Source organism: Kogia breviceps, chromosome 12 (assembly GCF_026419965.1).
Source record: "Kogia breviceps isolate mKogBre1 chromosome 12, mKogBre1 haplotype 1, whole genome shotgun sequence".
Classification (NCBI taxonomy): domain Eukaryota; kingdom Metazoa; phylum Chordata; class Mammalia; order Artiodactyla; family Physeteridae; genus Kogia; species Kogia breviceps.
In genome coordinates this window covers 19,533,275-19,556,341 of record NC_081321.1, presented here as the reverse complement: position 1 = coordinate 19,556,341, position 23,067 = coordinate 19,533,275, and the positions used below count along the sequence as shown (strand labels likewise).

General features: G+C 41.6%; 1 protein-coding gene across 2 annotated transcripts in view; it reads left to right on the top strand.

The window, feature by feature from the left end:
• LMNTD1 (lamin tail domain containing 1) overlaps positions 1 to 23,067 on the top strand; it is a 458,342-nt gene that overhangs the window by 404,331 nt on the left and 30,944 nt on the right. Inside the window, exon 15 of one of the 2 annotated variants that reach the window (XM_067008919.1) lies at positions 1,154 to 1,883. The exons of the other annotated variant lie outside the window; for it this stretch is intronic. Within the exon in view, the coding sequence (XP_066865020.1) occupies positions 1,154 to 1,187 (34 nt within the window). The 3' untranslated portion in view covers positions 1,188 to 1,883. Of the gene's footprint in view, positions 1 to 1,153; positions 1,884 to 23,067 lie in introns of those variants that run through there. 2 annotated transcript variants of the gene reach the window in all.

Genomic DNA, 23,067 nt, shown 5'->3' with positions numbered 1-23,067 from the left:
TACCAATTTCTCAAGATCTGGATGCAGAAAATGACACAGCATCCTTCTGCCATGTTCTGTTAGTCAAGTAGTTACAGAGCCCATACTCAAGGGGAGGGGGCATAGACACCACTTCTCTATAGGAGGCCTTATTTTAAAACAACCACTATGAACATTCTCCAGGATAGATCATATCTTGGGTCGCAAATCAAGCCTTGGTAAATTTAAGAAAATTGAAATCGTATCAAGTATCTTTTCCGACCACAATGCCTGTATGCAGAAAACTATAAGACACTGATGAAAGAAATTAAAGATGATACAAACAGACGGAGAGATATACCATGTTTTTGGATTGGAAGAATCAATACACGGAGAGATCAGCTCGGTGCTTTGTGACCACCTAGGAGGGTGGGGTAGGGAGGGTGGGAGGGAGACGCAAGAGGGAGGAGATATGGGAATGTATGTATACGTATAACTGATTCACTTTGTTATAAAGCAGAAACTAACACACCATTATAAAGCAATTATACTCCAATAAAGATATTTTTTAAAAAAACACTATGTATAAATCACCAAGAAAAAAAACATACTTCTTTTTAACTTGATCTTTCCCTTTTAATCTTAACTGACCATGTCTGCCTCAATCTTGGAAAATTAAGACATCCCTAATTCACCATCATTCAGCTGGTGAATCCTGATGTTTCAAAGAATCCCAACAAAACAGGCAAGAAACTGTGTGACCTTACCTTTATTGGGGGTATATTGTCAGCTTACCTGAAACAAGGGAAATCTGAAATATTGCCCTGAAGGAATAATTGGCTCTAGAGATTATAAATTTCCTCTTAATTTCTAGAACCACCTTTCAGGAACCCCTTAACCTTTTCCCCTCCTCCTTAAATCACTAAAATCTATGTGGATTAGCTGGAGACATGTCTTAAAGGGCTTGTACTTGTCTGTTGAGTTTGTATTTTGCAAACTTATTTTTCCCTGTCATGCATTCTTAACCTCTAATTTTTTTGAGCATCTATTATATGCTAAGCGCTGGAATTTTTCAAAATATAATTTGTGCTTTTATGGGAGTCATAGACCAGTGGAAAAGATACTTGTAATAAAATAAAGAATCAAACAAGTACTACGATAAAGCTAAATATAAAATCTTGTGTGTTCTTTGGAGAATGAAGAATACCAGATGGGTGCCAGGGAGCTGATTTTAAGAAACAAGTGAAGATGTTCACGCAAATGGAGAGAAGGAAGCTGATCACACACAGAAAATAAATGGAAGCCTCTGGGTGGCTCGGAAAACTGGTCATTCGTACTGGTGTGCATTTAGAAGATGGAATAAAAGAAGGAACAAGGAAATGAGGCAAGAAAAGTAGAGTGAACCAAATCATGTGCTTTGTGTTCTGGGGCCAAGTGTTTGAACTCGCTCCCATATGTTATAGAAGGGAAATAGCAATTCCAGATTCTCCGCTGGAATCTGGCAGGACATTGGACGGTGACATATAGAGATAGAATTTATCCCACTATAATACGGCAGTTATTATTCTAAGAAACCTCAACTTTTCCAAATTTGCTTTTTATAAGACTGGCTTTAAACTTTTCAATGAGAAAAAAAACAAATATGGAGTAGAGCATTTCTAGCTATACATGTACATTATAAAACCTAAAAATCATTAAGCAAATATGGTGGTTGATTACACTCAGCTTTGGCTTGAGTAAAGGTCTGTGTCTGTGGTCAGCATGGGCCTCTTAAAATGCTTCTCACCTTCATCACCTACCGTTAGAACAAAGCATGCAAATACTCAGAGAAGGCAGCCATGGTCTGTGTAACAGTTCCCCCCGACCCTGCCCCAAAATTCAGTGTTAAGGCAGTATCAACCTGTACAATTCATGTTCCCTAGCTAATAAGTGGCATATTGTCAATCTTCATTATGAAAATACGCTATTGGGAAATTGTTCAAGGAGCTGTCTCAGGAAGTGAGGAAGGTATCTTATTAAGGGAAAGGATGGGAGGTATGAACCTAAATTGAAAAGTTGGCTTGAGCCAACTTTTTTATAAACCCTATGTTTTATAAAATTTCCAGGTAAAAACTTCATGGGGGATAGGGAGATATTCTAATTTTAAAGACATTTGAAAAACGTCCTAATAAGATTGGCCAATATGCTTTTCTAAAGCTGTCCCATTAGTTTTGCCAAAGTGAAAATCTACAAAGTGAAAATTAAACACATTACAGTTCAAGATCCCACGATGGCTCTTACTCCCCTATAGTTTGAAATCTCAAGTGAAATCTAAGGTGTGTTAAGTCTTCTAGTTGATTTCTGGTCACGTGATGTCTCTCCCTTCTATATTTTTGTGCACATTACTGCTTCAATTAACAATTATCTTTATGTAAATTGTCAACTCCCAAAATGTTCTCAAGGATTCATTATCCTGCTACCAACATATGTGAAACCCCTATCTCTCCAATATCTCTGGGGATTGTTGATTGTTTAGGGAGTTAAGTCACTGATGACCTCCTGCTGAATTCAACATGCGCTATTCTTGTCTTGCCTTCTGCTGTCCTTTCCCACAGGCTGAACACAACCATCAGGCTGGACATGACCAGAATCCTTCACACCCCAAAGTGCTTCCTACACAAGGCTGTATGTGTCCAGGACACATTGCCTCGGGGCAATAGAGAGGATTTGTGTCATTTAGCCTACAGCCTAGCAAGTAACTTAGAATTGAATGTCTAACATCTCTGTTCTGAAGTCTTTTGAGCATTCCCATATAAGACTCTGCACCCAATTGCAAAGTGTGGGTTTTTTCCCCCACACCAAGCAATTCTCAGACACCAACTGGGTGTCCAACAATTTGACTCAATTCTGACATTATCTTCCTGGAGATATCATCAGATCGCACATGTTAAGGGCTCGGTCCTATATGATGCCCTCTCTCACCACCACTTCAGACACCCATCCCAAGTCCAGGTTGTCACCTGTGCTCCTGACGAACCGGCTATAGATTAGAGGTTCCAATGACCCCCTCCTTGGGTAGATTAATTTGCCAGAGTGGCTCACAGAACGTGGAGAAACATTTTACTTACTAGATTATTGGTTTATTATAAAAGGACATAACACAGGACGGGCCAGATGAAAGAGATGCATAGGGCAAGGTATGGGGAAGGGACTATAGGAGCTTCCATGACCTCCTCCAGAGCACACCACTCTCCTCGAATCTCCACGCATTCACCAACCAGAAATTCTCCAAACCCCATCCTTCTGGCGTTTTATGGAGGCTTCACTACAGAGGCATGATTGATTAAATCATTGGCTGATGGTGATTAATTCAGCCTGTCTTCCCTCCTTGGAAGTCGGGGCGGGCGGGCGGGGGGGGGGGGGGGGGGGCAGGGGCAGTTTGTGTGGAATTGAAAGGTCCAACCCTATAATCACATGATTGGTTCCCCTGGCAACCAGCCTGCATCCTCAGACAGTTTCCAAAAGTCACTTATTAACGTAACAAAAGACAACTTTGCTCTCATCACAGGAAATTCCAAGGGTTTGGGGAACTCTGCCAGGAACGGAAGACCAAATATATATTTCTTATTGTAAATCACAATATCACACCATCTCCCGGAACTTCCCAAGGACATTCCACCTATAAAGGCATATTGCTCCATCAACCTTGCTTCTTAGCGCCATTTCCTTAGCTTCCTAGTCCATTTCTAACTCTCCACCCACCCACCACATCCACAGATGACTTCCCTCTTACTTCTCTTATGGAAAGTCACTCTTTCCAGCTTTTTTTGTTATATAAAGCCAGTCATCTTCCAAAAGCAACACTGATTTCAAGTATATTAAGTAATGTCTTCTGCACACTACATGACACCCACTGGCCCATTCTCTAATCAGCATTTGATTTTATCAGTGTAAAATGCTGAAATGTTATTAGGTTGTGTTCCCTAACAGTTTCATTTGGTAATTATTTTTATAGAAAGAAGAGGAAAATACAGTTACCTATCTGGTACCAGCCACTGAACCAGATACTTTAAGCTCTCATTTCATCCTCAGGCAACATCAGCCCCCGACACCAGCAGTCGGCACGAGTTTGGTTGCAGCTGCTTTACTTACATCTGGCCAAGTGCACGAGGGTTTACTTCTGCCAATTGTCTACTGTATTTCACTTTTTCAAAGGCTTGCAAATTTGCCTTTTGGTGTTCTGTAGTGCTAGTCAAAGGTTAGTCTCTAGAGCAGTTGCATTGAATCACCTGGGGGCTTATTAGAAATCCATCACCTCAGAATCCACCCTAGACCCACCGGATTAGAATCCACATTTTAATTCTATCCCTAGGTTGTCCGTATGCACATTGAAGTTAGAGAAGCACTAATTAGAGTGCTCAGTATATTTCTAGGATCACAGAAACTTCACAATGCTTGTTCATTAAGTTCTGTATTCAACTAGGACTGCTGGCTCAGCGATAAGAGGATGTCGATGGGCCTATATCTGCCCGCCACCACTAAAGAGCAAAACAATTTAATAGTGCAAAAGTAAAGAGAAAGGAAAGGCTTTAGTTCTAAACTGAAACTATTCACAAAAAGTTAAAAAGTGATTTTCGTATTTCTAGTTCCCTTCCATAGCCCCATAAAATAAGGTTTCCTTTTTCCCATACCTTTGTCAATGCTTCATTTTTAAATTTTGTGAATATATCTTCTCCTTCTAGATAATAAATGTGTTACTTTTGTTTGTTGGCAACTAAAGAATATACACCTCGTTAAGATCTGTAATTGCCACATGATTTGTTTGTTTTTTTTTTCCCTGATACGTGGGCCTTTCACTGTTGTGGCCTCTCGCGTTGCAGAGCACAGGCTCCGGACACACAGGCTCAGCGGCCATGGCTCACGGGCCCAGCCGCTCCGCGGCACGTGGGATCCTCCCGGACCGGGGCACGAACCCGTGTCCCCTGCATCGGCAGGCGGACTCTCAACCACTGCGCCACCAGGGAAGCCCGCCACATGCTTTAGAAATGACGTCCTTGAAGGAAGTATTACAGTTTAAAATTCACTTATGTTAGGAACACTTTATGAACATAAGTAAATGCTCTTTGAAATTGCCAAATGGAGTTTTTGCTAGTTCTTTTGCAGCTAACAAAAAACACTGTACATATCCATCATTATCCAGTGTTTCTTTGCTAACTGTGGGTTTATTTGCTTATGGAGAGATTAGAAAAAATATGGGATAGCATTACAGAAGAATAAATTGCACATTACAGGCTTATTCAATACCTTTAAATGTTGAACAAATGTCGGGGGGGAGGGAAGTGGAGCAGGAAGCTCAAGAGGAGATTTGCTGAACTGGTTTTTAATTTAAACTCAAATAGTTTTTTCAAAAACTAAACTTTCTGGCTTCCTTTAGATTTTTTTTTAACATCTTTATTGGAGTACAGTTGCTCCACAATGGTGTGTCAGTTTCCACTCTACAACAAAGTGAATCAGCCATACACATACACATGCTCCCACGTCTCCTCCCTCCCTCCCACCCTCACTATCCCACCCCCCCTAGGTTGTCACAAAGCACCGAGCCGATCCCCCCGTGCCATGCGGCTGCCTCCCACCAGCTATCCACTCCACACCTGGTAGTGTATATATGTCCATGCCCCCCCCCGACCCCGTCACAGCCCACCCTTCCCCCTCCCCGCACCCTCAAGTCCATTCTCTAGAAGGTCTACGTCTCCATTCCTGTCTTACCCCTAGGTTCTTCATGACCTTTTTTTTTCTTAGATTCCATATATATGCGTTAGAATACGGTATTTGTTTTTCTCTTTCTGACTTACTTCACTCTGTATGACAGACTCTAGGTCCATCCACCTCACTACAAATAACTCAATTTCGTTTCTTTTTATGGCTGAGTAATATTCCATTGTATATATGTGCCACATCTTCTTTACCCTTTAGATTTTATCAGCAAGGTTTTCACAGACTCTCTTTGGTATAAAAATAATTCTAATATATTATTTTGAATTAAATAATAAATTTATAGCCATATCATAAAGATTTTGAAAGCTACAGAAACAGGTACACTTGAAATCAGTACATAGCAATCTTTATATCCTGTTCTTTCCTTCTTTTTGTTTTTCAATAATATCATTGGATTTTCTTATGTAATGTTATCATAAGCATAGTACAAGTTGCTTCATAGTCTTCATAATAAACTAAAATGGCCATTGGGTCGAATCTCATAATTTATCTATTCACCTATAGGACATTTGAATCATTTCCCAAATGTTTCCTATTATAAACAATGCTTCAAGAAACATATTCATGCATGTTCCTTTTCTACATGTTGGATTTTCCGAGGGGTGTCCAAAAATGCTAAAATAAAATAAATTAAAATAGGGAGAATTTAACTTTAATTGAAAAGTCTAATTGGATAAAATATTTTCTAAATATTTTAGAAATGACTCCCCCATTTTCAAATTTAAAAAAAAATTTTTAAAAATCTGGAAGAAAAACTCAAAAGTAACTACCCAGGTAACTTAAACACACTTGCTTTTTTCTCAGTAATTACCTGGCGAGTTTGAGGTTAATTCCCTCCCTGACTGAACTTTGCTTTACGTGAACATACACAGTCTCTAGGGTTCGTCAGTACAGTTAAATCTCTGGGTCCTCCAAGTCTTAGTTAGCTCTTCAGATTACTTATGTCAGCAAAGAAAAGTTTTAACCAAGAGTTAAATGGTTAGAATTCTGATTCATAAATTTCACAGGGTTACTACCAGGGAACTTGAGCTTCATCCATTAACTTTTCATTCTTAGAGGACAACACTGATATTTCTTATTCCCACTTTATTCTCTGCTGCTGGTCTTCCATTCTGAAGTGGCGTGTCAAAATCCAAGGGAAATAAAACCTCAGACAAATGATAAGCAAATGCTCTAAAGTTAAAAGAAAAAGATTAGTGGAGTGTGTGGCAATCGTTTTACAAAGATGCTGTCACTGCTTTGAAAACCTTAAAGCTGCCACTTCCCAAACTAGATGGGTGATGTAAGTGCAGGCACGTTCTGAAGAGCACCGGGGCCTGGCAGCGTTCTCTTCTGTGAACACAGAATTTCTGAGCTCAGAATGCTGTTGACAAATGATAATTAATTTAATTGTGAACAGCTGTTTCCTAAACCTGTGCCTTTTCAAGTGAGGGCCCTAAACATAAACACAGTCACCAGGCAGGCGCTGGGAGGATGGGACTTCAGAGAACACGCTGAGGTTGCTCTAGAGACATGAGAGGTATGTCTTCTGAAAAACACGGAAATGAGATAGATTCCACTTTACTTCCTGTCTCTTCATTTTAGGAGCCATTTGCCTGTACATCTTGAGTTTCAATACTGATTGTCACTTGGGAACATTAGCAAAGGATCTCTCCAAAATGTAACTGATTTTTTCCATAAGGAAAAGAGATAAACCCAGATCATTCTCAAAAAGTATAATGAGTCAACAGATAAGTATTCGTAATTCCTTATCATGGCAGTTAGATTTGTGTTAAGTCCTGGGCTTTAATTATTTTTTTCTCATGAAAGTAGACTGTCTTAGAACCTCAAGATTAATGAGCTCTGACAACTGTAAAAAATATAATTAGTGGGAAATGTACAGTTAAGGATGCTGGAGACTTACTGAGGCTAATGTGGTTCTGGGCTCAGTATGCAGTGTTAAGTTATTGGGTCCTGATGTTATCTCCTGTTGAGACTCAGCCAATTAATCACTTTACCTCATAACTCAAATATGTACTGCTGACAACAGCCATTTTACAGCCTGAAGTTTAGAGAATGTGGATTCTTCATTGTTGTTGTTTGTTTTTTCCTCCATTTTACTCTCAAACTTATTCTGAACTGTTTTCCAAATTACTTCACTTCCATCTAATCATCTACAATCAGCTATCTTCCATTACCACAAAGGAAAATACCGCTGAAGAGATTTGGGTTTCAAAAACAAAGGATTGCTTGACTTGGGGCGTTTAAATGGAACCCCAGAGGAATTTATTTTCAATGATATACATATAACACATATATCAGAACATATATATATATAAGAATGTATATAATCAGAAGAAGAAATAATGTGTGAATATATGTTGGTGACTTAAGTACATATCCACTGACCTAACTTATTATGTAAACTTAAGTGGTTACTTAAGTTTTGAATTGAAAGAAGTCTTGGGAAATCTGGCTGCTGAAGAATCTCTCTACTGTCAACAACAGTTACACCAGATACCCTTTTAGGGTTTAAAGGATTTCTACTATAGCCCTCTACACTCAGAGCCACTGCTAGACCATACAGCATCTTTCTACCAATTTGAGAAAGGCTCCCCCTCTTCAAGACACTTTGCTTCCATTGGTTAGAAAGTTGTAGCATACTGATTTTGTGAGAAAAAGATGCTTTACTGCCATCTGGCAGAACGCCAGGATAAAACATACCCACTGGGTCTACAGTGGGAGCGTATCCTCCCGAGTTGCACAGTGTGCAAGCTGTACGACCGCTTGTGGCAGCCGTGCAGGAAGGAGGAGTCGTGAACAAGGCAGGACAGCAGCACTTTAATCTGGGGCTGCCCAGAATGACTGGGGAAAATCTCATGACTATGCTCATTGGTTCCAAAACAAATGCATGTTTTTCCATTCCAGCTGGGCCTCCGTGCTGGTTGCACCCCCCAAGGCAGCTTATCCAAACTCATGTACTTTTCTCCCAATCCTAGTCTTAACCCGGACCTCTGACTTTTAACCGGTAACTTATCTTTCAACTTTTCTTCCTTCCAACTCATTGTTCCCTGTCTTCCCCATCCGCCTCTCTCCTCTCCAGAGAAGAAGTTGCCCCTGCTGCTTCCTTCCACAATCTGTGACCTTCATTTTGTCCCTACCCATCCCATTACAACAATGCTCTATTGGTCACTCTTCTCTGTGTCCTCAATCTTTCCCCCTCTGTTGCCTCCTTCCACTGAGATGGAAGACGTGCCAGGCTCCTTCATATATTAAAATAGACTTATGCCTCCTCTCTCCCTTCAAGATATCTTTACCATCTAACTTTCTCTTTGATGCCAAACTTCTTGGAAAAAAAACAAAGGTAATGGTTCCCCATAGGAAAGCTATGGATTTTCCCCTCCGAAAAAAATGTTCATGTCACCTACATACAAAATTTCCATCTGACTTCAGGAGGTTAATGAATCCCCTGAAGCCCCTCCATGGACTCCAGGGTTCTGGAGATGAGGGCAGAGGGCAAATAAGTTGCGCTGACTTAGGTCACTTACCTTAGTACAGCGGTGATGGCACTGGATGAGTTTGGCCACCGGTAGTAGCTGCACCTCAGCTACTTTTTAGATTAACACTGGAAATCCCGAGAGAGTCCCAAGATATCATTTATGTGAGTCAGTCCAGTAAATGACACTGGGGAACATATTCCATTACTCAGCCATCCAGGGGTGTGTTTCCTGCTTTCAGCCACAAATGCCGCCCACAATGCTCACAGATGACTTTCCAGTGTGGTTTTAATATCCATGTAAATGAAATATAGAGTCCAAGGAGGTCAGAACAAGGAGAAACCCTAGAAATACCTAGTCTAGATCTCTTAGTTCTACCAGGTCAACCCCACAGCATCCATGTGACCTTGGGCCAGTTTTTAACCTCTGTATTCCTTGGTTTTCTTACCTGTAAAATGGAGAGAGTAAACATACCTACCTCATAGAGCTGCAGATCTAATGCATTAAATTACTTGAGAAGGAATGTGAAGAATTTAGCGCAGCGACGCATGGAGCTCAGTAAGAGGTCCCTCTCCTTTTTGTATGATTCTTATTAATCTGGTCCACTCCCGCCCATTACTAGCAAAGTAAGAAAACTCGGGTCCACAAGCCCTATTCCAGTACCCTCCCCACTGTACCGCGAGAAGGGAGAAATATCACATGTTTATATGTAAGAGGGATCCAAAACTCTGTAGTACTGTATAAAATTGGTGCGTGATAGATACTTGATGAAATGGAGAGTTCTGCCACATTTGCCTTCCAAACTCCTGAGAAAAACAAGCTTCTAGCATTGTTAAATGAATAAAATTATTTGCCCTAGATTTCTCTTTTTAGTCAAGTTATTTTGGGTACAAACCTCACAAAAGGAGAGCATGTGCAATTGCTTAGCCATTTTACACTGAAGTATGTATCTTCCCTCATAACTGTGCCACATTTCATTAACTATTCAGTGGAGGCTCTGATTCCTACATGAGATCCCTGCCTAGCCACACAGCTGAGTGCGTAATACTCTCCACTGATTTTCAAGATTCTTCTTAGCCTACATGCCCATTTTATTTAAATGATAATATTAAACTCACATGGTTTTATCATATTTATGATTGTTGTTGCTGTTATCGTTATTATTATTATTACAAACACACCAGACAGGTTCAGAGAATGAGTGGTACAGAATCCGAGTCACTTTTCAAAGAAGACTAAGAAACAGTGAGAACTGTATTTCGAAAAAATTTGAATGTTTTAAAGTTTTAAAAGTGTGAGTATGCTATATGCTGTTATTAACTATGTAATATTTAAAGAATAGTCATTTGGTAAACATAAAGTAAATCCAATAAGAGCCACTTAAACTTTTGTTTATTTTCCATTAGTAATTTTAAAAATCTATTAAAATGTACTTGGTTCATCCTCCTACTTTCAGGCAGGACCACACTTAGAAAAACTTGGTCAGATTTTCTTTCCTTTCTCCATGAAAATCACCAGAGGAGGCTCTGTCATCTTCCTTTCTTTGCCTCACCAACAAAAATAAAACCAGCCAACAAACCAAACACACTGTCTCTTTATGCTCTTACTGAAAGTTACATTTTACGAAAACATACTGCTAAATAAAGTGCTCCCGAGAGAACAGGGAGTTTGTCGAGTCAGGCAGGTCTGATGCTGGCTTTTCTCGGGTACAGTTTTATGTTTAGGGTTCTCCGAGCCCTTCTCTGCTGTCTACCACATTGCTGCACCACCTCTGAGCAAACCCAGCATCTGCCCAAGATCTTGAAAGTGTCGCAAACACTTTAAATGCCTACCTCTACTCAACATCCTTTTTCCTCCTCTTCCTTAACAAAGCCCCAATTTATATGCAGCAGCAATATGACTAGATAAGGACCGTATTTCCCAATGACATTCTGGCTTTGAGAACGTAATGGAAGTGCTTGTGACTTTCAGGAACTACTTCTAGACAGAGGGCATGCCTTTTTTCTCCTTCTCCCTCCTCCTCCCCCTCTGTCTCCTCCTCCTCCCTCCCTACCTCCTTTTCTCCTCCTTCTCTCCTGCTTCCAGCCTATAACACAGACATGCTATCAGCTGGATCACTAGCAACCACAGTGAACCATGGGGTAAGCATAAGAATGGAAGTCATGTGCTTAGGACCACAGACAAGGGAAACAAAAGCTAGGATCACTGATGCTATCTTAAAGATATCATCTTATATCCCAATACTGCTTAAGGGAGAAATAAACCATATCAAGTTTAAGTCCCTGTTATTTTGTCTTGTTTCATATTGTTGTTTTGTCATGTGGAGCTAAACCTGATCCTAACAGCTACGTAGAGGCAACATGGACGTTACAGAAGATGCAGAGAGAACAGCAGTGAGATAGCGCCCGTGCACCCCATCCACCATGCCCTCCCCAGGACAACACCAGAATTAGAACACACTCGTGGGGAAACAACACTTTTAAGTGAAACTTTAATTGAGAGTTATAAGATATCATGAATTGGTTTAAGGATTTCCTATCATGAAAAGATCATCCAGATTATGGACTATAATGAAATACAGAACACTACATTATAAATTTCTCTTCTCAACCTAAGTGTCCATTGACAGATGAATGGATAAAGAAGATGTGGTACGTATATACCAATGGACTATCAATCAGCCATAAAAAAGAATGAAATAATGCCATTTGCAGCAACATGGATGGACCTAGAGATTATCATACTAAGTGAAATAAATCAGACAAAGATACATATCATATGATATCACTTATATGTGGAATCTAAAATAGGATACAAGTGAACTTATTTACAAAACACAAATAGACTCATAGATATAGAAAACAAATTTATGGTTACCAAAGAGGAGGTAGAGAGAGAGATAAATTAGGAGTTTGAGATTAAAATATACATACTACTAAATACAAAATAGATAACTAATAAGGAGCTATTATACAGCACAGGGAACTATACTCGATATCTTGTAATAACCTATAATGGAAGAGAATGTAAAAGAGAATATATATATTATACATATATAACTGAATCACTTTACTTTACACCTGCAATTAACACAATATTGTAAATCAACTCTACTTCAATAAAAAAATTTTTAATAAATAAATAAATTTCTCTCCTCAACCGAAGGAGCCTCGCCCATAAATGTAATTTTCTTGATACGTAATACTTTCTAAATCCTCTAATCATGTGTTTACAGTTTTCTCCCACTATTCAAAAGTCAAGGAGAAGATTGTGATGAGTATCATTGATAATATGCATACTAATATTTTACTGTTATATGAAAAGAAAATGGGTAGTGCTGAAGTATAATTTAGTTCCCAGAAAATATTTTGCCATGCATTCAATATGTTCTTCTAAAAGAAAAATAGTTGAATTTTTTGAAATAATATAAAGATAATAAAGAATTTTTTTGAATTTTTGAATTTTATTTTATTTTTTTAAAGAGCAGGTTCTTATTAGTTATCCATTGTATACATATCAGTGTATATATGTCAATCCCAGTCTCCCAATTCATCACACCACCACCCCACCACTTTCCCCCACCTGGTGTCCATACGTTTGTTCTCTACATCTGTGTCTCGATTTCTGCCCTGCAAACTGGTTCATCTGTACCATTTTTCTAGGTTCCACATATATGCGTTAATATATTTGTTTTTCTCTTTCTGATTTATTTCACTCTGTATGGCAGTCTCTAGATCCATCCACGTCTCTACAAATGACCCAATTTCGTTCCTTCTTATGGCTGAGTAACATTCCATTGTATATATGTACCACATCTTCTCTATCCATTTGTCTGTTGATGGGCACTTAGATTGTTCAGCAGTTAGTTCTGACTCCAGTGCTCTCGCAAGGGGGAGTGAGCATACATTCTTCTACTCCGCCATCTTGAACCCCGTCACCCAAGATTATTTTTAAATAATCAACTCAAACAAGTTCATAGCAGCAATGTTTGTAACAACAAAGACCTGAAGGTAACCTAAATGGCCTGACAACAGGACAGAGAATCTGTGGTACATCCATAGGATGAAACATGATACAGTCAAAAAAATGAGCAGCTACACACACACACGTAGGTGAACTCACAAACACAGTGCAGTGCAAACGAAGGCAGACACAAAAGAGTACAGACTGTATGAGTCCATTCATGTCAAGTTCAAAAGTAGGTAAATCCCCCATGTTTGTAGTTAGGATAGTGGTTTCCTTCGTGGGAGCCAGTGATTAGGAGGAAGCAGGACGGTGCTTCCAGGGAACCGTTAATGTTCTACCTCTTCATCCTGCACTCACTTTATATAAGGGTTAAGTTCGCGTTGTAAAAATTTACGTAACTATAAATTTATGATTTTGTAATTTTATGTATGTAAGACATACATCAATAAGAAGTTTACTTTGATAAAAGCAAATTGAAATAAACAAACACCACCTGATTTGATTTCCCCATCCTTGCTTCCCGAATCTAGCTGAGAAGTTAGAACATTCACCACCTTACCCTGAAGCCAGCACCAGGATTTTGAGTGACACAGTAATTACCTCTTCTCCATCCTTGTTTTCCTGGATAGTTCTATTTTTGAACAGAAATCATCTGGTCCCTATAAGTTCCTTTTGTATCTTCTCTAACTTCTCCTCCAGTATCACATTCAAAGGATTATTCTGGGGGCACTCAAATTCTAGCTTTCTTTCCATCCTGGTTCTTCTTTTTCCATCTTTTTCCATCTACTCCCATTGGCAGACAGGGAGCCTCAACTGTACTTTCATCCCACTAAGCGGCTGCCCTAAATGAAAAGATCTGCCTGGTCACTGGTGCTGGCTTCAGCAGTACATATTCTAGAAGTGATCAGTCAATGGCTCATACATTATCCTAGCAGGTATTACACTTGGAACACTCAGTTTAAATTAGCTCATCTGAAGAGGTTAATAGACTATTTGTCTGTTATAACCTTGGCTTTAAAGTTCTTTTTTTATTATTATTACTGTTGTATATGTTCTCTGCACTCTTGCTATGCTTTTAATAATTGGGAACAGAGCTCTAAATGCCTCCAAGCCAGGCCCAGAGGACTCTCTAGTCAGAAGGGCATAAGCTAATCCATGGCAGAACCTCTTGGGGGCCTCAGGAGGCCTGCAGATGCAGGCATGATGCTAGAAAGCACAGAACAACAGTGTCACAGCTGCACCGTCTCTTCTTCAGGAAATGAAGAGAGGACTTCGGCCTGCAAAGCTTTTGCCGGGGTACCCTCATCCTCACATAAATTCCTCTGTGGATAAAATAAATGACAGAGTAAAGGAAGTGGTTGATAATGGTTGATACTATGGAATTGAGAGTGGTTTGCTAAACTTTCTTGACGTTGGAATACTTTATGCAAGTCCATTTAGGTAGAAGGGGGTCTGCCTGCCTGAATGAAGGACAGGAGAGGTGCCTTACCACCTAAGCTGCTCCTCTTCCATCAACAGCTTCTAAGTGGGCTCCACTGGGTCACTTGAACACCACTGTACTGAATCATTGTTCTTATAAAGTGATATACTTCACAGGCCACTGGAAGAGCACTTCTAATCCTCCAATGTCAAATCTAATCCTCCAGTGGATGCCTGACTGATTGCATAATAATCCCTGGGAGAGTTGGGTCAACATTCAGATTGCCAGACCTGATCAAATTCAGTAGTGGGTCCTGGAAATCTGTGTATTTAACAAGGTCCCTAGGTAGTTCTGATGCACAGACAAGCTTGGGGAGCGTGGTCATGGCCTGGACAAAAATCTACACCCATGTTTTTGAAAGCCAGGACCAAGGACTATCTGCACCAGAATCACCCTCATGTCTAAGATGTGCCCTTTAGGACTTGGGAGGCTATGCTGACACATGGAGCATGGGGGGCTGAAAGCAGGATGCTCTTGGATCTGGAAACCTTTACATGTGGATCCAAGTTCCAGGCCACAGTTTCTCTGATAAGAGTTTGTGAACTTAGGGTTGGGCCAAGGCCCCTTCTTGGAGACCCAGTGATGTCTTTGCTCGATTTGCTTACTTTCTTCTCTCCTCCTCCCCCATCCAAGAATCCTTCATCTAGGCTTAGGGTCAAAAAAAAAAAAAATTGGCTCAAATTGATTCATGTTCTTCTAAATCTCTCATCTTCTTGGACCTCTGTCAAAAAGTCAAGTCCCTTTTCTCTGTGATCTGCAGATGCCTCCTTTATCCAAGACATGAAGTTGGAAAACTCTACTTACTTGAGGTAGAGAAAGGACCTCAGGGTACAGGGAAACTTAGAGGGAATGCACACCAGTTCATGGAAACATCCATTTCTTCAGTTACCTGTTAGGCACCCAGGTCTGTTCAACTTATAAAAACACACCAATTTGTGCAAAAGTACACTTATGATCTGGGCATTTTTCTGTCTGTATGTTATACTTTGATAAAATTTACAATAAAAATTGGTTAATATCTCAAAACATTATTATGGCCATAGATAGATTGGTAGATCAGTAGTAGAGACAAAGATAGAGATGCAGATATATTCAGAGCAAAGATCGTTAATGGAAGTTGTCACTTGTATTGTAATTACAAGTGATTTTTATTTTCTTCAATTCATTTATCCATATCCTTCAAATTGACTATCATGAATGCTTTAAATTATTTTTAGCTCACAAAGTTTCTAGTCTAAACTAGACTAGAACAATAATTAACCAGACAATAATTAACAATAAAAAACTAGACAATAATTAACAGCAAAAGCAACTTCCCCGTCATGTTACCCGGAGGTGACCTTTGGGGGCTGCTCCAGCAGGGAATTGTGAGCATATTGTCTTTCCCATCACTTCGTGGTTGTGGAGTTCATTTGCACAGGAACACTTTCCATCTCTGGTTGTATCTGTACACACTTGCTGGAGCCAAAATAAAACTTCAAAGAATTTATAAGAAATAGAATGCTTTTCAGAGGCCCTTGCAAAGTCAGGACTCTGTAAGTATTTGTATAAGAAGCCACTTAATGTCTACTTGACTGATGGGAACTTCAAATGCAATAAGGCAGCTGCTAAATAGAAAGGAAAGTGTTCTTAAAGATGAAAGAGACAATACTCCTGTCTGCTCTCTCCCAAGGGTCAGAGCGCTACACATCCACGCCAAAGACTCACATGAAGTCCTCCTGAATGACATTTAAGGCCAGAGTAACAGAAATTGGAAGCAGGCAGCAACGGCTCTGGTGCCCAAGCAATTTCCCCCTCAGAGCGCCTCTCCTCCCCACCCATTCCCTTCTCCCACCCAACCACACACCACATAGTTTCCTATTCTGTTTCCCTTTTTTGCCCTCAGCTGGAGGACATTACATGCAATCTTTTCAACAAACACACGTGAAGCAGGGACTCCAGGGGATGAACCGATCAGTGTCACCTGGAGACAGTTAACACGGTCTCTGTGCCCTTCCCTTTGAAAACAGGGAATTCTAGAAACAGAGGTGTTTTCAGACAGGTGGTAGGATGGATATTTCTGGGCATAAAGGAGCCGTCTCCGCCTCACCTCAGTGTTGAACTAAAAGGCCTGTCTCCCCACGAAGTCGGCTCCATCCCTCTCTCTCTTGCTTTTAATCAGTTCACAGGAATGCCAGGCACCCACACCTCCTCTGCTAACTGGCTCAGCAGTGAGGTGGCCTCTTGTGGCCGTGGCTTCTGGGGAAGGGTGAGGAACGTGTCCCACTCCCTCTCCACCACCACACACCTTCCCCGCTCTGCGAACAGGGAGGTGAAGTTGCAGAGGTTTAGGGTGCATCCCGCCCCTCCCAGACCAGGCAGCTGCCTCCTGAATCACAGTCCAGCCTTCAGCACATGAACGCGATGGTCGAGGGAGTTCCGCACTCCAGCCCACAGCCATACGGCCCTTCAACATCAGTCCTGCCTACTGCTCAGAGCAATGGGTATTTCACTTCTCTGGGCCTCTGTTTTCTCATCCGTAAAATGGGAAGAATGACGGTGCCTATTTTACAGCGTTCTTAGAGATTAAATAAGTTAAAACAGGTAAAGTGCTCAGCACGGCACCTTGCAAATTGTACTCAACACGTTAGCTGTTTAAGCGTCCAAAAATCATTCCTTTCAGAAAGTGCTCCACACGACAGGGGTGAGAACTCCTGGTTAACACCTTATTAGCATTTTGTATTAGGATCTACATCCCACAGTCCTCTACTCGAATGCCATTCACCAACATGTCATAACTCCATTCACTAGTGCTCCCTACATGCCCGGCATGCTACCTGCACTGATGACAATCCTGAGGCCAGTGCTGCTGTTCTCCCCATTTTACAGATGAAAAACTGAGGTGCAGGGAGGTTAACTAAATGCCCACGGTTGCACAGCTGCTAAATGCCAGGACTGGGATTCGAATCCAGGTAATCTGGCGCCACACGTCTTGACCACTGAACTGTTCCACGCCCTGCACTCCCTACTGTGTGCATTTGGGCCAGAAGATGCAAATACACGTGGTGGTCTGAGAGCCCGCCTAGCTTTAACACACCTGCCTCCTGTACTAGCCAGGGCTTGAACTCAAAGGATGGCCCAGTGATGGAATGTTTTATGTTCTGAGTGCTTTGAAAATTTCAAATATGTTTAACACCCATAGTCTGTAAACTCTTCCCTTGGACAGTCGGGAATAAAAATAGCATAGCTTTTAAACAACAAATCCTTTTAGCAGTTATAGGGGAGGGAACATAATTTTGCCTCTACCCGCCTACGTTCTTTGGTTGAGACCCCCCCGTAATAAAAGACAGATTAACAGGAAAAAACAACAACAACAATTTTAAGTATGTACGTACAGGAGTCCCACAAAAAATATGAGATACCAAAAGTGGCCAGAAACTGAGGCTTATATACCATCCTGAGCTAAGAAAAGCATCAGGAAGTGGGACTTCAAAGAGAAGTAAACAAAGGCTTCCCTGTTATGCTCGGGCAAAAAACTTATCTCTGCTGGTAGCTCTCTTCCTGGTACAGACCCCCTTTCTAATGTAAATTTCCCTTCTACTCTGTTTTCAGAGTTTCTCCTGTGTCTGCAGTTTTTCAAAATAATCCTTATGCCAAAGAGGCATATTTTGGGGTGGCATATTCTGTTCCCCTTCACAGTTCATGTATTCTAGGAATTGGGCTGAGTGCTTAACATTGATCCTATCACTTAATTTTCATAAAAACTCTCTGAAATAGGTACTGTGGCTCCACTCATTTTACAGATGGGATACAGAAAGGGTAAGTAACTTCCCAGAAGTCACATAGCCAGTGATAGCACCTACCTTGTAGGGCTGTTTTGGGGATTAAAGGAGATAATGCACGTAAACAAGTGCTTAGAAAAGAGCCTGGTGTTATCATTTGTGTTGTTCCCAAACTGTTTGAGAAGTATTAGTAGGATTCTTTGTCTCACTCTCTTAGGCGAGACCAATCTGATTCAGTCAATGTGGAAAGAGATCTTTACCAACTAAAACAACCACACTAGTCACCAGCTAGCAGAAAGCGTTTTAAATCAGCAGCCTATGAAGAATAACCTGATTCAACAAATTCCCCGTTTAACTCAAATCAACTTTTGGATCCCCAACTTACTCAATTTAATAAATCTTTTAATAAATCTAACAGTAGGAATTCTCAGGGAGAATAAACTATAGTCACATATCATATATTTCTCCTTTTTCATTTAATTATATTCTTGTTATTTAAAAATTCAGGATGTTTTATATCCTGAAATATGTGAGTCCCAGCAGAAGAGACACTTTATTGGTACTTCCTCCTTTTCTATTCCTTTTCCCACTCAAAGGCTCTGGCTCCATCCTTCCCACCCATCGCCTCTCCAGAGCCAACTCAACTATTGCTGCCGGTTCCAACTGGGATATAACTGGCTCCCAACCTCTCCAGTGGGATCCTTGACCAAAGAGATTATTAGGCAGGCAAACCTTCCTCCTCCTAATATGGACCACCTCTCACAGCGTAACTTGGATACGTAATCAGATTAAAAGCCTCCTTCCCATCAGGGGTGAGGATGAAAGGAAGAAGAGTGCAGAGAAAGAACACCCTGTCCTGCCACACTCTGTGTTACCTTCTCCCAGTGTGTGGGAGGGCCGGCATTCAGACCCAGAGAAGGAGAAGCCGGGGTTGGCTCCTTAGTCCCCCTCCTGACCTCTTCTGGGAACCTGTGTCTTTAAGCTCCTAGGGTTTTCCAGAAACAGACTCACAGACATAGAGAACCGACCTGTGGTTGCCAAGGGGAGGGGGTAGGGAGAGGGATGGACTGGGAGTTGGGGGTTAGTAGATGCACACCATGACATTTAGAACGGATAAACAACAAGGTCCTACTGTATAGCACGGGGAACTATATCCAATCTCTTGGGATAAACCATAATGGAAAAGAGTGTTATGAAAAGAATGTATATATGTGTATAATTGAGTTACTTTGCTACGTAGTAGAAATTAGCACAACATTCACCCTACTGTCCAGGGAAAGATTCCTGTCCCAGGGTTCTGAGGGGACGACCAAACACATGACACCCAATCCTGGACAGATGGGATGAACAGTACTAGTCACATAAGCTCACAGCTCAGGGGAAGAAGACACAGCACCCACACAGGACCACACGGAGTTTGCAGTCAGGGGCGAGTGAACAACCAGGGGGGTGGGAAGCAGGCTATGTAGTATCAAGAGGTCGGGGTGCCTCCCGGTTCCCCCAGGAGAATGAGATTGGTTTGTTTGAATAATCCCACAGTCTGGCAGGAAACTAAAACCCATCCCTTGAGGATAAGCTGAAACTGCGCCTGGTCCCCTTGATAAGGACGGTTGCTTGGCTAGAGGGCCTTATCCGTGACAGCACAGTTAGAAGGGGGACATGCATTAGGCCACTAGAGGCCCTCCCAAGTTCATCAGCCATCAAGGTAACACATAATATTAATTATAGGCTTTACATCACAGAAGGGGAGCACGGAGGGGAGTCTGTGAAGACAGCTTTTGGCATATACACAACTAGGTGAAGAGCAGGTTAAAAACTTGAGACACAAAGTCTATCATGCAAGCCTGGATGTTCTTCTTCAAGGCCAGAAATAGAGTGAGCTGTTCAAAAGCAAAGCTCTGCTCTCAAGTCTTCAAGTGCTTGTCTTATTTTTTTTCTTCTTTCATAAGATTCTTGGGACTTTAAACTTAGGTAATTATTTGGGAGAAAATATATGGTTCGGATTATATAGGACACATATATGGAAAGCACAGGAATTGTAAAGCCTTCTATCAATATAGGATTACTCTAAGAGTCCATCAACAGATGAATGGATAAAGAAGATGTAGCCCATATGTACAATGGAATATTACTCAGCCATACAAAGAAATGAAATTGAGTTATTTGTAGTGAGGTGGATGGACCTGGAGTCTGTCATACAGAGTGAAGTAAGTCAGAAGGAGAAAAACAAATACCGTATGCTAACACATATATATGGAATCTAAAGAAAAAAATGTCATGAAGAGACTAGGGGTAGGACGGGAATAAAACACAAACCTACTAGACCATGGACTTGAGGATATGGGGAGGGGGAAGGGGAAGCTGTGACGAAGTGAGAGAGTGGCATGGACATATATACACTACCAAATGTAAACGAGATAGCTAGTGGGAAGCAGCCGCATGGCACAGGGAGATCAGCTCGGTGCTTTGTGACCACCTAGAGGGGTGGGATAGGGAGGGTGGGAGGGACACACAAGAGGGAGGAGATATGGGGATATGTGTATACATATAGCTGATTCACTTTGTTATAAAGCAGAAACTAACACACCATTGTAAAGCAATTATACTCCAATAAAGATGTTTAAAAAAAAAAAAATATATATATATATATATATATAGAGAGAGAGAGAGAGAGAGAGAGAGTTACTACTTAAGCAGGCCAAGAACAATAGCAAGTGTTCCCATCTCACTCAGAACTTACTGTGTGCTTCTTGTACACCACCTCTCAGTTAATTCTCACCCCTGTCCTGCAAGGTACATGCTGTCTTCAGAAGGGAAAAGGCCACAGGGTCAGACGGTTACTAAGTGAGAGCAGGGATTTTACGTCAAGCCTGCATACATCTAAACATAATTTTTTGAAGTTTTACTATGAAGTGTCTAGTCTGGGGAAATGAAAAACACGACTGTATCTTTAACTATATAGTATTCATTCATTTCGTCTTTCAACAGATAATATTTGAATAACTGCTATGTGCCAGGCAATATCTCAGTGATGAGAAGTCAAGACCCTCACCTACCTAATTCAAAGAAGCGTGTGAAGTCTGGACACATCCACTTTTGACCATGACAGAGTAACAGGCTGGATTTACCCTCCCACCTTAAAAACTAAAAGGTAATGAACAAAATATAGAAAACAGTGGTTTTTAGACCCCGGACAACAGGCAGTGGAGGGCGGTGGTCCCTTAGAGAAGGGAACCAAACAAGGGGAGCCCTACGACAGCCTGGCTTCCAGGGCTCAGCACTAGGAGAGGGGGCCCGAACAACACCGAACAATCTCCCTGAGTTGAAAAGCCAGAGTTGAGACTTTGGGGAGGCCAAGGCAGCTACAAGCCACAGGAAAGAGCTAGCTGAATGGAAAGGAGGAAGGTGCACAGAGAGACATTTCTGGAGATCTCTCGAGGGCTCCTCGAGTCTCAAGCTGAATACTGATCAGTGCATGCATGTGAAGAAGCTACCAAGACCATGAAAGGACCACCTCCAAGGGGCTTCCCTGGTGGCGCAGCGGTTGAGAGTCCGCCTGCCGATGCAGGGGACGCGGGTTCGAGCCCCGGTCCGGGAGGATCCCACGTGCCACGGAGCGGCTGGGCCCGTGAGCCATGGCCGCTGCGCCTGCGCGTCCGGAGCCTGTGCTCCGCGATGGGAGAGGCCGCAACAGTGAGAGGCCCGCCCACCGCAAAATAAATAAATAAATAAATAAATAAAAATAAAAAATAAAAAAAGGTGAGTTTAGGGGCTTCCCTGGTGGCGCAGTGGTTGAGAGTCCTCCTGCTGATGCAGGGGACGCGGGTTCGTGCCCCGGTCCGGGAAGATCCCACATGCCGCGGAGCGGCTGGGCCCGTGAGCCGTGGCCACTGAGCCTGTGCGTCCGGAGCCTGTGCTCCGCGATGGGAGAGGCCGCAGCAGTGAGAGGCCCGCGCACCGCGATGGAGAGTGGCCCACGCTTGCCACAACTGGAGAAGGCCCTCGCGCAGAAACGAAGACCCAGCACAGCCAAAAATTAACAGATAAATAAATAAATTTATTCTTAAAAAAAAGGACCACCTCAAGAAACCAGCAGGAACATCCCTGGGACTCACGCAAGACTAGGTGTACTTTGTATTCCCACCAGCCAGAGTGGAAAAATGCCCTAATATGCAGGGCATCAGGCAGGGAACACAGCAGAAGAATAGCACCTCGGTAGTCAGCCTAAAGGCTACCCTGGTCCCGCCTAACAAGGCTCAAAAGCAAGCCTCAAAAGGATCCAACTATTTTCATACAACTTAACTGCAGAAAAAAAGGGCTCCAGAATATTTAAAGGAGCATTGCAATATCCAATAAGCAAAAGGTGAAATTCAGCATAACTGGCATCCAGTCAAAACTTGCTAAGTATGCCAAAAGGCAGGAAAATACAACCCCTGATGAGGAGAAAAAACACAATCATTCAAGGGAAAGAGTCCCAGAAATGACACAGATGAGAATTAGGAGGACTTGAACATTAAAACAATTATAATAAATATATTCCATATGTTCAAGAAGGTAGAGAAAAGATTTAGCTTGTTAAAAGGAGACACGGATGATACAAAAAAGACTCAAATTAAACTTTAAGACACGAAAAATACAACAGATGGTATTTTGGGTGTCCCAGGACCACCCA